Consider the following 12,027-nt stretch of genomic DNA (forward strand, 5'->3'; position numbering starts at 1 on the left):
CATTTTTTTTTGTCATTTAATGGCACTCGTCCGAACGATTCTCGATGAACGAGGACGGACGTGTTACGGTGAAACGGGCACCCAGAGAAATCTCGGCGGTCACTTCTTTAATCGAAAAAGAACATCCGATCATTCCTACAATTTTATTATAACTACACTCTGGATACTTTGCCGTGATATATATATANTTACAATTAAAACTGGTGTACATTAATGTGTGTGTACATATGTATATCACCGTTTGCTTCGTCCTATGTACGCATATTCGGTCAGACAACGCGTGAACGTGGCTTGACATATAGCTCGATAGAAAATTATAAATATTTGGCAGATACACGATAAATGTTGCCTCGATATCTCAATACGGTTATAATATTGATCCCAGAAACGATTCTTAGCGGACTAAGTTTCAAGTCGAGGGACTTAGCGTAGTCACAGCAATCGGAATATACAAAATTTAAGAGAGCAACGATAAACTTATTAGGAACACAGAAATTTGGCTTTAGAGTACTTTTAATCGACTATTCTAACGATAAAGTAGCCTCCATTTCTCCGAGGGAAGCGGATAAAATCAATGAACGTGTTAAAAGCCTTTGCAGCTACGAAGAAAGGGTATTCGCCGAGGAAAGTTTCCGACTTTTCTAATAGCGGGTCGTTTCTCTTCTGCACGTTATCTCATGCACCAACGAGAAGTGTTTTAACATTTCCCATTTGTCGAAGCCACCTCGCGTAATCGCTCGATAACCATTAAAAATTAGAAGCCACGTGTCTGCCATTACAAGCGAAAACGTAATCGTACGTTCTAGTATAAAATAAGATAAAATTTCTGCCTTAACGACGCTCGATATCAATAAATTATTTACACATCTTTAACTTATGTAGCTCCAGACAATGAAAGATTTTTTACTACGTATCCATGTTGCGAGTATATTGCATCTATCTCAAAGTATGTAAAACGCGGTCATTAATCGCGCTTAATGCAGCAAAACTAATGATCCGCGAGCATCAAGACGCGATAAGCAAAAGAAACGTCCAGTTCTAATAAATAATATTTATTTATATAATGAATGGCAATGAAGCTATACATAGGGTGAGTAGTCGCATGATGATCAGCCGAGTTGTATTTGAAACAATGTCACGATGAAAAATCCTTTCATTGCATTTAACAATATATCGCGCGTGTAATACTGAATTTGTGCATCGCCTTGGTGGAAGTGCTCGGTTTTTATTAGTACAACGCGGAAATTTTTTCAAGAGATTTCGAGAAGTGTTCACAGCTGAAAAAGTGTAGACGAGCTTGAGCAACGGCGGTTTAAATATTGTTTGTATAATAAGTCCTATCACCTCTGTAAACCCAATGCAATCCGGTGAAAAACTAATACGATCGTATGATTTTTCGTGCTGGAGAGATACGTGGCAATTACGTAAATATAATAATGAAAGAAGTAAATAGCGTATCTTAGTGCTATATCCGAAGCGACATAATCTAAATTGCGGCACGTAAATACATCGGTACAGCAATCCCACAGAGCGTTAAATATTTTCTCGTGCAAAGGTTGGTTCTTTGGACCTCGTCGCGAGAGGTCATAACGATATAATTTTTTTTTTATTCACGCCGTTGAGTGCTCCTCGAAGCAAAACAATTTAACGTTAGACAATGGGAATGTTTCGCATCGATGCAATGTGGAATCAATGTTAAATAAGTATTTGTTTCGCTATACCAAAGTCTTAACATCCCAGTCCCAGTCGTTCGTTTCGTCGTTAACGTTGAACCTTTAACTGTAAAAATATTTAACAGCGTGGACTCGTACAGACACTAAACGAATTGCGTTCAATGAATATAATTGAGAACATTAAATTGTGTTAATTTAATGATTATTGCTCCAACGTAATTAACCCTACTGAGAGTGCATAAAGGTCCACAGTGCCGAATTTAACATTGACCTCATCACATGTACGTTGTTATCACGAAGCCTTAGAACACGTCATTCCGCAGTAGAGGCCCAGCCTTCCAGTTGAAGAAAGAGTCAAAGTAAAATCAGGTGTAGCGTGTTCCCTGAATCGACAATTCTAATTGGAAAACTGGGCTTCTCGGTTGCATTAAAGATGTTATCGGTTAGTCCAGTCAGTCTTTCTCTCATTTCAATAATCTGTCATGGAACGTTTCCTTACAATCGCCGATAAACAAGCGCAGTATACACTCAAATTCGGTATCTGCAGTGAGCTAATTATCCGTGAGATGTACGTACAAACATTAATTTCAGGATGTTGACTATTTCCCCCTATTTAAAATGGTCGATCCCGAAATTTCGCATAAAACCGTGCCCCAAAAATGCACAGTTTTATTATTCCGTTTTCCTTTAGATTCACGACTCCTCGTGACCCCTTTCGTACACAATCATACGATTAACAATAAACGTTAATTAAGCGATACTGCTTTACACTTCTCCGAGTGGCAACTACTGGAGTAAGGATGTACGTGCCCTTCTTCACATTAAGAACCTATTCTTTACATTATTGTTTAGCACTTGGACGATTGCGATTATTTGTTTCGCAGCTAAGGCTAGCCACGTGTACACGGAACAATGTCTCTTCGCGTAAGCCGAGGACCGATTCAAATAGAAAACTTGAACCATCATGAGCGCGATTCGTTCGAAATGAATTTCAACGTCCAAAGTCTCTTTTCGGTTTTCATTGTAAGCTTAATGTTTAACGCGACGTTTACAAATGCGAATCTTCAGCGCGATCTTCGTTATACCTCTTTCGCGTCTGCTAAGAGAAGAGTCATAATGCTGGGAAATCCAAGTACCATTACAAGGCTAACCGTATGGTACAATCGATCTACTTTCGGTATATATATAAATAATAAAAATTATTTAACGATAATTTATAATTAACTATTTACTCGGTCGATATCGTGTCTCGCCTATTAGTTTGAACGCCTTTCAGAGCGACTCTTCGGGTTCTTGATAATCCGTGTGATAACAGTTTCTATCAGTCAATCGACACGTACGTTGTCTTGAACTTGTTTTTACAAAATAACCACACTGCGAATATTCTTTATTGCTCCGGTGTTGCATCGGTTGAAGACATTCAAAAATTGAAAACCGTCGTTCAACAGTTCCCGGCTGCACCAGTGGGTTAATTAAATCTAAGTATCCCACCCTAAAACAAATGGATGCGTGAATACACGAGACCTTCATACTCATTTCGCACAAAGTGAGTAGAAGTACGCACAATGCTACTTAACAGCGAGCGTCTGTTTGAGGCGGCGCATAAGATGACTGCCTACGTCGTGCACTTCGGGCCACTGCTTCAGCACGAATACTACGCCCAACACGACGAGAGTGGTGGTTAGTATGCGCACCCTGCACATGAAACAATGAGGCTTAGTACAGCTGCAACAGAGACGTGAAAAAAACCAAAAGGATGAGAAAAAAAAGCATGTTCAATGAGTCGGTGATATGATAAATGCAGCTCGGTTAAAATAAACAAAACGAATTATGGAATGTGGCATTTAACTTCACATTGCGACGATGTTTATTTTAAGGAGTAGAATTATTCGGGTAAATTCGTTGCCATTAAGAATATATATTGAAAGAAATTTCGAGTATCAACACACGGAAGTACCTTGTTCGCAGGAAAGGCATCATGATACCGGCACCGGTTGCGACGAGAAGTAGAATTACTTGCAGCACGGTTAAAACGACATTGATCAATTTCACAACCAATGCCCTCGCGTTACTATTATCCAGTCCTTCCAACGTAACGTATTGTTGGTGCTGCTGCTGCTGGTGTTCCATCTTCCAGATTTTCGTTTGGCAGCTTTCTAGCATTTCATGGATGTCTCTCAACCGATCCTCGCTCTGGTATTGCACTTTCTCTTCCATGTCCGTGATGGTTTGTTTCAAATTTTCTACCTCGTTCTGGTGTAGTTCTGTGAGATCGTTGATCTGTTCTTCCAGTCGTTCCGATCGGTATCTCTCTTCCTGAAGGGCATGCGTGAGATCCGCCACCTCTTGTTGAAGAGTCTGAAGCATCAACGAATAGTAATCATTTTGGGGGTGTTTTCACTTACAGCATAAATAAATTGCGATCAATAAAACGCGCATCGAGTCCAACCTTCAGATTATCAAGTTCCTTCCTCATGTGGTCGAGGTTTTCCCGGTGAACCTGAAGCTCCGAGAAGATCGTCTTCAGGCTGAACGTAACGTTGTTACTTTGACTAGCGTGAGGCTGTCCTCTGCTCCCCGGAACACTTTCGCTGGTAACACTGGAACATTCTGATCCCTCCTCCGAAGGGAACTTCATAACCGCACTGCTGTGAGTAGGTACTAAACTGCAACCGCCCGGAAGAGTCGCAGATCCATGATGCGTTTTCTCATCTTCAACGCTACCGTTATCACCGTTACCTGCACGTGGTGTATCGTTTACATAAAAAGTTGAGCCATCTGTGAAGGCACAGGGGTCGCCAGTTAGAGGTTATCCAATACCAGGACATAGGCTTTCTTAAAAGGCAGATCGAAAAGAACGTTATATCATTGAGACCTTGCGATAGCAGTTCAGCAAAGTGTAACACCATTAATTTCGAAAGTATCTCAAAAAGAAAATATACTTTAAAGATAATAGAAATAGATAATTAAGTATGAATATTCGAAAGGTACCATTACTGGAATGTTACAAGACGGGGCAGGAGCTGATAGAAGGTTCGAGCAGTCCAGTAATACAAAACTTGACCGTAAAGAGCGCTATGTCGACAAATTAGTATTGGATAACGAAAATTGAGAATAAATATCATCGGAAGATTCGTGGTTCATAAATGACAAGTCAGAGCAGTATGAATAAAAAAAAGGAGAAGTGATCCTTAAATGATTAATATTACGTATTATGAGAAATATTACGTAGAAAGAAAATACCAAATGGAAATAGACATTCTTGCGAAGTAAAAGAAGCAGAGGATATTATACTTGAAAAACCAATAGAACAATCAATTCAACTGTGAGTTACTTACTACTGTCGACTGCCGCGGTAGCGCAAAAATGTTGAAGAAAACTTAGTTTTTTATTTGTCAATACTTCAGTGTTGACTTATTGTATGGTGCAAGCATAGTAGCTTCGAATTTCGTGTTGCTTTTGTTACAATGTGTTAACAACTTTCTACTAGTTACTAGGAAATGAAGCTATCCCTGTCGGTGCAAACGCATGGTGCTGCTAGTTGATTTTAAAAATAGATATTGACTTAATAGAATGGTATACGGTGCAAATATCCGTGTCGTTAAAAGTAAATACTTTTGTTAAAACTTGGAAGCATTAATGTACTGCTCACCACATCAAATACAATTCGTTACACCTTGCAGAAGTACAATAGTGCGAGTGGTAGTGCGAGAATTAAGGTATCGTCGTACTCACGCGATAAAGTGTTTATATTGTCGGCACTGCCAAATTTATTTTTGATCAGGTGCGCAAACTCTCGAGGCTTGGACATTACACTTCTGAAACATAGAAGAAGAACGGAAAATGCGAAAGTAGTGTCTGTTTTACAAATTGAATAGTCCGATAGATTTCATAGATTAGGTATCGATTTATACACAGTCATTACAAACATATAAAGAAAACTGCAATTTGTAAATGATTCAAAACATGATTCAACTACATGTTCCACGAAAATTAGATTACTGGTGAGTCATTGAGTAAGAAATGAATCTACACTTTGTCTATACGCGTTAGCACTGGTAGAAACGGCCTTGACATTTGGCTCACTGCCAGGCGTTTTACGCTGTCAAGTGTTGTGCGTGAGTCAACCATTTTCGAGGATTCCTTCGCTTTCCCGGAGGGAAAGAAGAAAACGAACAGGAAGAGGTAGGCAGAAGAGAGGGAGCGACAGGAATCTATTTTCGTAAGGATACTTACCCTGAAAAACCAGTGATTCCGTCCCTAATATTGCCTCCCACGTTTCTGGAAGGGAGTCTTAAATTAGACAGGAATTTCTAGTCATACATTGCGGGAAGTGTTAGTGACCTTATCGACAGTAGTGCAAATTTAGCAGTTTGCTCGGACTTCACATCATACGTGCCTCAAAAGATCATCAGAAGTTATTGGATAGGTTGGGATCAAATTTACCTAAAATTTAAGGTCTACTCCTACTCCGGATAACAAGATTTACAAAGCTTTACTTGGTTTAGTACGTTCATTTGATTCTGCAGAAGTTTACGCCAAATATTTTAAAGTAAATTACTTCCAACAGACAGTACACATCAGGTATCTCAATAATTGATAAACAATACACTACGGAACAGAATGTGCTCCTACTCTCCTTCACCTTACAGGACATTAATAATTTATAGTAGCAATAAAGAATCCTCACTTGAGTCCTTGTCCCATGTCTCGAAGGACTTCCCTAGGCTGTCGATGACTAGCTGGTGCTCCATTCATCTCATAGTTTTTCAGTTTCTTGGTGTAACTGTCCAGTTTTCTCTGCAATTGTGAAATACTATGTGCTGACTTCTGATTCTTCTTTTCAAAGACTGTCTTGATCCGCGTCAGTTGTTGTTTGTCAGCGTTTGCAGCTAATTTCAAGTACTCGTTAACATTCTCTAAAAAAAAAAAAAACAACAAGTATAAGGGTTTACTCACAATAGTAAAACAAAATCTTAAATTTATAAAAAATAATACATCACGCTTGATGATAAGAAATAATACATGACATCGGTGTCGAGATTATATTTCTGTTCAACGTATCGCTAGACCAGTAATCGAATAGTATATCACTGAATCTTTAGCCTTGACAAGCGAGCTTCTATTATGCAATCGAAGTTTACTCACTGTTTTCAATAAATATCAAGTTTCCATAATGCCATTCGGTTAAATAAAATGAAAATCACAATCAGAGTAATACTTAGTTGATATTAACCATCTCGAGTAGTTTGTTCTATCCGTATAAGTTCCCGAGTTTTTGCGATTTTACTTTGAATGTGTTCAATCGCTTGACGAACTCGGGCTCCGCCGGAATCCACGTCATCGGTGATTAATTCCGATGATCCGTTTGAAAGAAACGATTGCGTGGTATGATAAGCCTCCTAAAAGAAAAAAGTCACAGAAAGGTTTAAATTGTTTCCCTCGTAAGTCAGGTACTTGAATAATTAAACGAACGTTCTAACATTCTAACAGGTTGATATTCTCAGTAGTTGGGTTTCTTATCCTTGCATTTTTAATACGTCCTTTTAGAGTCGGTACAATCGTGCCAACTGTGAAATACAATCTAGAAGTATGCGAGATCAAACTCTTTGGGACTGAGTCGCCCTAAGAGAAGCAGCTACCCATAATTCTCTCTCCAGAGAATTATGCAAATTAACTACTTCATCGGTTGACCTATAACCCTAGAGGTCGATTCTTTCAAACTCATGGGAAGTTCTCTGAATGCATAACCGATGTATTATGAAAGTGTCTTTACATAAGTCCGTACCATGAGACCTGTTATCATCTTAATTGTCATAACCCGCTTGGATAATGTGTGTTATTTCTTTCAGGAAAATGAATCCCCAGGAGGACACCAAGTCCAGGTATAAAAAAAGTGCTACGTCATTTTCATGTTGCAGAATATGCACGCAATTATCTCACTTCAGCAGAAAAATGTAAGAAGGGGTGTAAACCACTCGTAAATGTTACATACTCCCTCGTCGTCTGTTGTTAGACGAACATTTGGCACAAACTCATCTGGTTCGGCAGTGTTTGGATTGGTAGTTGGCTCGTCCATGGTATCGCCTGTGCGTATTAGGGCCCCTGGAGATCTTTGCCTGTTGCCACCTTTCATGCTTATACTGCTGCCACCACCGCCTCCACCACCTCCTCCGCTGCTGCCACTGCCTGCACTCCCTTCTCCGGACTGGCAGCTGTGATTAAAAGATTTTTAAAAGTTAAAAAATACTAATTGATGTAACAACACAATGTATTCTTTTAAATCAACAAAATAAACGTGTTTACAATCATTGTTTGCATGATCTCGCTATCTATCCATGGATTCCTCCATGAGTTTGTATCGTAGTAGGATGATTTGCAATTTTAATAGAGGAGAAAAAACTCATGCATGTAAGAGGTTAAAACAATTATTTTTATGCAATAGATACCCAATCACCGAGATTCCTGAAACACGATGTTAATAAAACTTCCTCGTCAACAATAAACAATCCACTGTGAAGACTTTTGCCCCTGCCTAGGTGTTTAAAATTGACAACTATGAAGTAATCTTGGCACTGGTACTAGCAATCCGAGCAGAGTGGCCTATAGTTTAAAGGGAAGTGCAGAACCTAATGTTAATATTGGCAATGATTGACTTGGACAACTAGGAAGCATTCCTGTATTAATTTAAATTAAACGTTAAATTTGCCAGTAATTTAAAATGTAACGAGTTACATACTTTCTCTGGAGACAAAGCAAAAGTGTGGAACTAGCAAATTTGTATCTGAGCACAATCTAGACTTGCCATTTGCACTTCTATTAATAACTTTGTAATCTTGCCTTTCGAAAGTGTCATCTTCATCCGAGTAGTAGTCGGGGGTATATACCTCTCTAAGAATAGTTAAATAATAATTAATGGTCTCATTGCCAGCTGCAGTCAAAATTTATCATTTTTGTACAAAGACCAAGAGATTTGCAACTGAACTGTACCCTTCATTTACAAAGAGCAGACTGTCTTCTATAATCGAGGTGATAACTCTTCTGACCATATGTGCAAACTAGGCCTTTAACGATATAGTCCTAACTGCATTAGTAGAAGGCTAATTAAGAAATTAATTCAAAGAAAGAGATATCTGTATATTAATGAAAATTTGATTTGTAACGATAATTGATATATTTTAAAGTTATAACACAAATGAATTATATCGTTAGTCTTTGATTAAGACAAAATTCTTTCATTCCAGAAATTTTAGGTTTTAATGGAAAACAAATATTACCAATAAACACAAATTTTCATATGCTTAGAAAATTAATTTAAAACAAGTGAATAATAGACAATTATCGTATACAGTGGCATTACGGAACCTCGGTGTATGATCCAGGTTGATCAATGAGTGGTGTTGGCCTTGGGACGTCGAGGCACTTCCCCGATTGGGTGATGTACTGCGGGAGCTGTTCTTGCTTGAAGATGTTACCGTCAGACTATCCATTCCTTTCTCCGCTAAAGGATGTTACAACATCCATGAGCATCGTATCACTTGTGTCCGTTTTATCCAGAAAGGTTTCTCTTCCTAAAATAAATAAAAATATATTGGACCCCTTTGCTTAAGATCGTATGAATCAAACTGAGCATTCGATAAGTACGGATGAGTAACCAAGATAAGCAAAAGATAAAATAATTGGGCAGATAAGATCGATGGTTACGATAGATGACAATATATCCCAAGAACTGATAAGTGTTCCTACTTTAATATATTTCATACCTATTTTTATGACATTCTTACAAGTTTACTTAATAGTATGGCAATTAATTCACTAATTTCTATTGTGTAATATTAAAGCGAATAAAATGTCTTCCGACGGTCAACAATGTTCAATTATTTTTCGGATACAAACTGTAACGAGTTAATAAATTGAATGGAAAAATGAGTGAAAAATAACTGGGAGCCAAGGAACTAATGAGAAACGAATCTAAGTGCAAATTTAGAATTATTTGATAAACACAGTAAAGGCATAAAAAACACCAACAATGACGTTTCATCAAATTTTAAATGAAGCCGACAGAGTAATTTCAACGAATGAAGAGGAGGCGCCTGACCTGTGGGGGAACAGGAAAATCTTGGCAAATAATTAAGTAAATGCCGCGATAGGTGGGTCATGCGTCATGGATTGCAGGGAGTAATAATTGAGAATACGCCAGGAAGGAGGGAGAGCTTTGATAACAAGGAAGAAAACAAACCGTGAGATCATAGCTGTCAAACCTGTACGGGTCGAGTACCTGGTGACGGTCTTTGGAGGAGTCTCCCGAGTGATCCGCTTCGTCTCGGCATTCGTGGAATCGTCATCGACGGGGTGAATTGTAATTGCAGAGTAGTTGGTTACTGATACAAGAGTAGACAGGTCGAAAATAGGAACAGGACAGGGAACGGGAACGGTACGACGAAATGTATGAGGTCAGACTTGGGGCACGTCGAAGCTGGTCAAAATACAAGAAAACTGCTCCACTTGCGACACAGTTACTTCGTTCGAACACAACACGGACAAGAGAACGCGTCCTTGCTTTGTTCACGCCCGAGGCGCGAAGGAGCACCACCGTCGCGTCAAGATGCCATTGTCGAACATCCGTGCACGGACTGACACAGAACCCGGAGACAAAACCACCGAACGTAGTTTCGTTCCTGTTTGCTCCTCTACGCCACGACGAACGCGAACGCGGCTGCAGCAGGGAGCACCGATCGGACAGTTTCCCGGCACCTCGCCTATTCTGCTACCCCCACCCTGCCTACCGGGAGACTGGTCTCTCGTTGCCATAACGAGTGCGACAAAGACAACGCTACACGAGAAATGCATGGCGGTATCTGGAAACTCGTATGGCAGGAAGGGTTGCGGAGTGCACGAGCATTCCTCGAAATCGAAACTATATCCCGAAGAGCAGCGTCATAGGAAGCGGGCCAATCATGAGAGCATGTGCCACCTTTTCTCGCGTACTTAGTGCCGCACCCACTGATGAACAGATTGAGGGTGGACCAAGGGAAAGGAATGTTAAACAAAGATGAGTTGACAGCAGAGATGAGTCGGAATATTGCCGATGCAGCGAAGGCGATGATGCTGCCATCACTGAGAACTTTCATGAAATCTATATACCTCTCTGCCTGTATCCACTGAATGTCAAGACTTTAATTTCATTCGTCAAAATTTAATATCGTTTATTTTACGTATATAATTCAGTCCTTTAAATTAGTATAATCTCTTCAAGCACTACAACTTTAACCACTGCCCTCGTATATGGCACACTAAAATGCCATTAAATAAATAGAATACACTCGACCAGTCATCACCAGTATTAAAATACAGTTTTTAGTATTCTAAGAAACAGGTCATAGCTTGTCTACAAAACACATTTTTTTAGCCTACCTAGCATATCGTGTCTTCTTAGCCTACCATTCAGTAAATTTATACAGCGTTGGTGCATCATTAATAACTGTTAGTATTTCTTCACTATACAGTTAACTTCCGTATGTATTTCTTGCAGATGAAATTATCGTATTAAATTTAATCAGGCACATGATATTTAATTTAGCACTAGATCATACAAAAAAGAGATTGAAGTTTAACGAACCTTCAAAACCTTTTGCAAATCTATAATCTTAACTATGAACTCATTGGCTAGTTCTCGTCACGCTCTGCACAACCGTCGTTAAAAAGATATTTACGAAGGTTACCAGGACGGTTGCTTGCATCGCTTGGTGACGACTCTATTCAAGTCAACTTTGATAATTTGTTTATTAGTACCTGGCTAAAGCAATGTCTGTAGCGAGGACTGACATAGTTGAGCATGCTGTACAGAGTCTCAAAACCTTGCTTCGACGTATCCGTAGTTGTGTCATAGTTGTTACCAACAATGGTAAAACCTGTATGGGTCATTTCGACACAATATTTACAGCCTTCCAACGTGGTAAGGTTCAAGTGTACTTGTAGGTTCGAGGTGGGCAATTTTTCTGAGATGGCTATGTCCGATACGAAGCCACTCATCTCTTTAACGATAGCGTCCGCCTCAAGCTTCAAATATGTTATACTCGGATCCCAATCCTCGTCCATCATCGTAATTTGTCACTTCAAGAGATTATCTCTGGCCTGATGTCTCAGCCACTTCTCAAACGTTATTTCGAGGTCTCTCAAATATTCTAATAGTCCCTCAAAATGTCCACTTCATATGACGACGTGCCTCATCTCGCTTTAGGGGTTATGATTCAACGCGAATAATACGGCGGTTCATTTCTCATCTAGCATGCCTTGTCGATTCACAGCCGGTTCTTTTTACCATTCCTACCCTCCTACACTCTGCTTTTCCTTT

General features: G+C 39.4%; 1 protein-coding gene and 1 long non-coding RNA gene across 9 annotated transcripts; one reads left to right on the forward strand and one right to left on the reverse strand.

Annotated features, from left to right (window-relative positions):
* Positions 1-188: 188 nt before the first annotated feature.
* Positions 189-11,595, reverse strand: LOC105703018 (transmembrane and coiled-coil domains protein 2). Of its 8 annotated transcripts, none has more exons than XM_012431067.2 (11): positions 11,466-11,595; positions 9,039-9,244; positions 7,669-7,888; positions 6,910-7,075; positions 6,364-6,592; positions 5,910-5,954; positions 5,409-5,491; positions 4,123-4,451; positions 3,631-4,031; positions 3,238-3,398; positions 189-3,165 (listed from the first exon to the last, which is right to left on the reverse strand). In XM_012431067.2, the coding sequence occupies exons 2-10, from the start codon at positions 9,161-9,163 to the stop codon at positions 3,242-3,244; spliced, it is 1,755 nt and encodes a 584-aa protein (XP_012286490.1). In that variant the 5' UTR covers positions 9,164-9,244; positions 11,466-11,595; the 3' UTR covers positions 189-3,165; positions 3,238-3,241. The 8 variants fall into 8 exon arrangements, with proteins under 8 accessions (XP_012286490.1, XP_012286492.1, XP_012286491.1 ...); XM_012431069.2 differs by lacking the exon at positions 11,466-11,595 and adding an exon at positions 9,952-11,421 and having other exon boundaries at positions 4,123-4,412; XM_012431068.2 differs by lacking the exon at positions 11,466-11,595 and adding an exon at positions 9,952-11,421 and having other exon boundaries at positions 3,238-3,368.
* On the forward strand, positions 5,502-7,827 carry LOC105703019. The gene is made up of 3 exons (XR_001104334.1): positions 5,502-5,858; positions 7,526-7,558; positions 7,690-7,827. It is a non-coding gene; the product is annotated as an uncharacterized LOC105703019 (long non-coding RNA).
* Positions 11,596-12,027: the final 432 nt, after the last annotated feature.

The sequence above is a fragment of the Orussus abietinus genome, unplaced genomic scaffold (assembly GCF_000612105.2).
Source record: "Orussus abietinus isolate OABI.00-Male unplaced genomic scaffold, Oabi_2.0 scaffold175, whole genome shotgun sequence".
Classification (NCBI taxonomy): Eukaryota; Metazoa; Arthropoda; class Insecta; order Hymenoptera; family Orussidae; genus Orussus; species Orussus abietinus.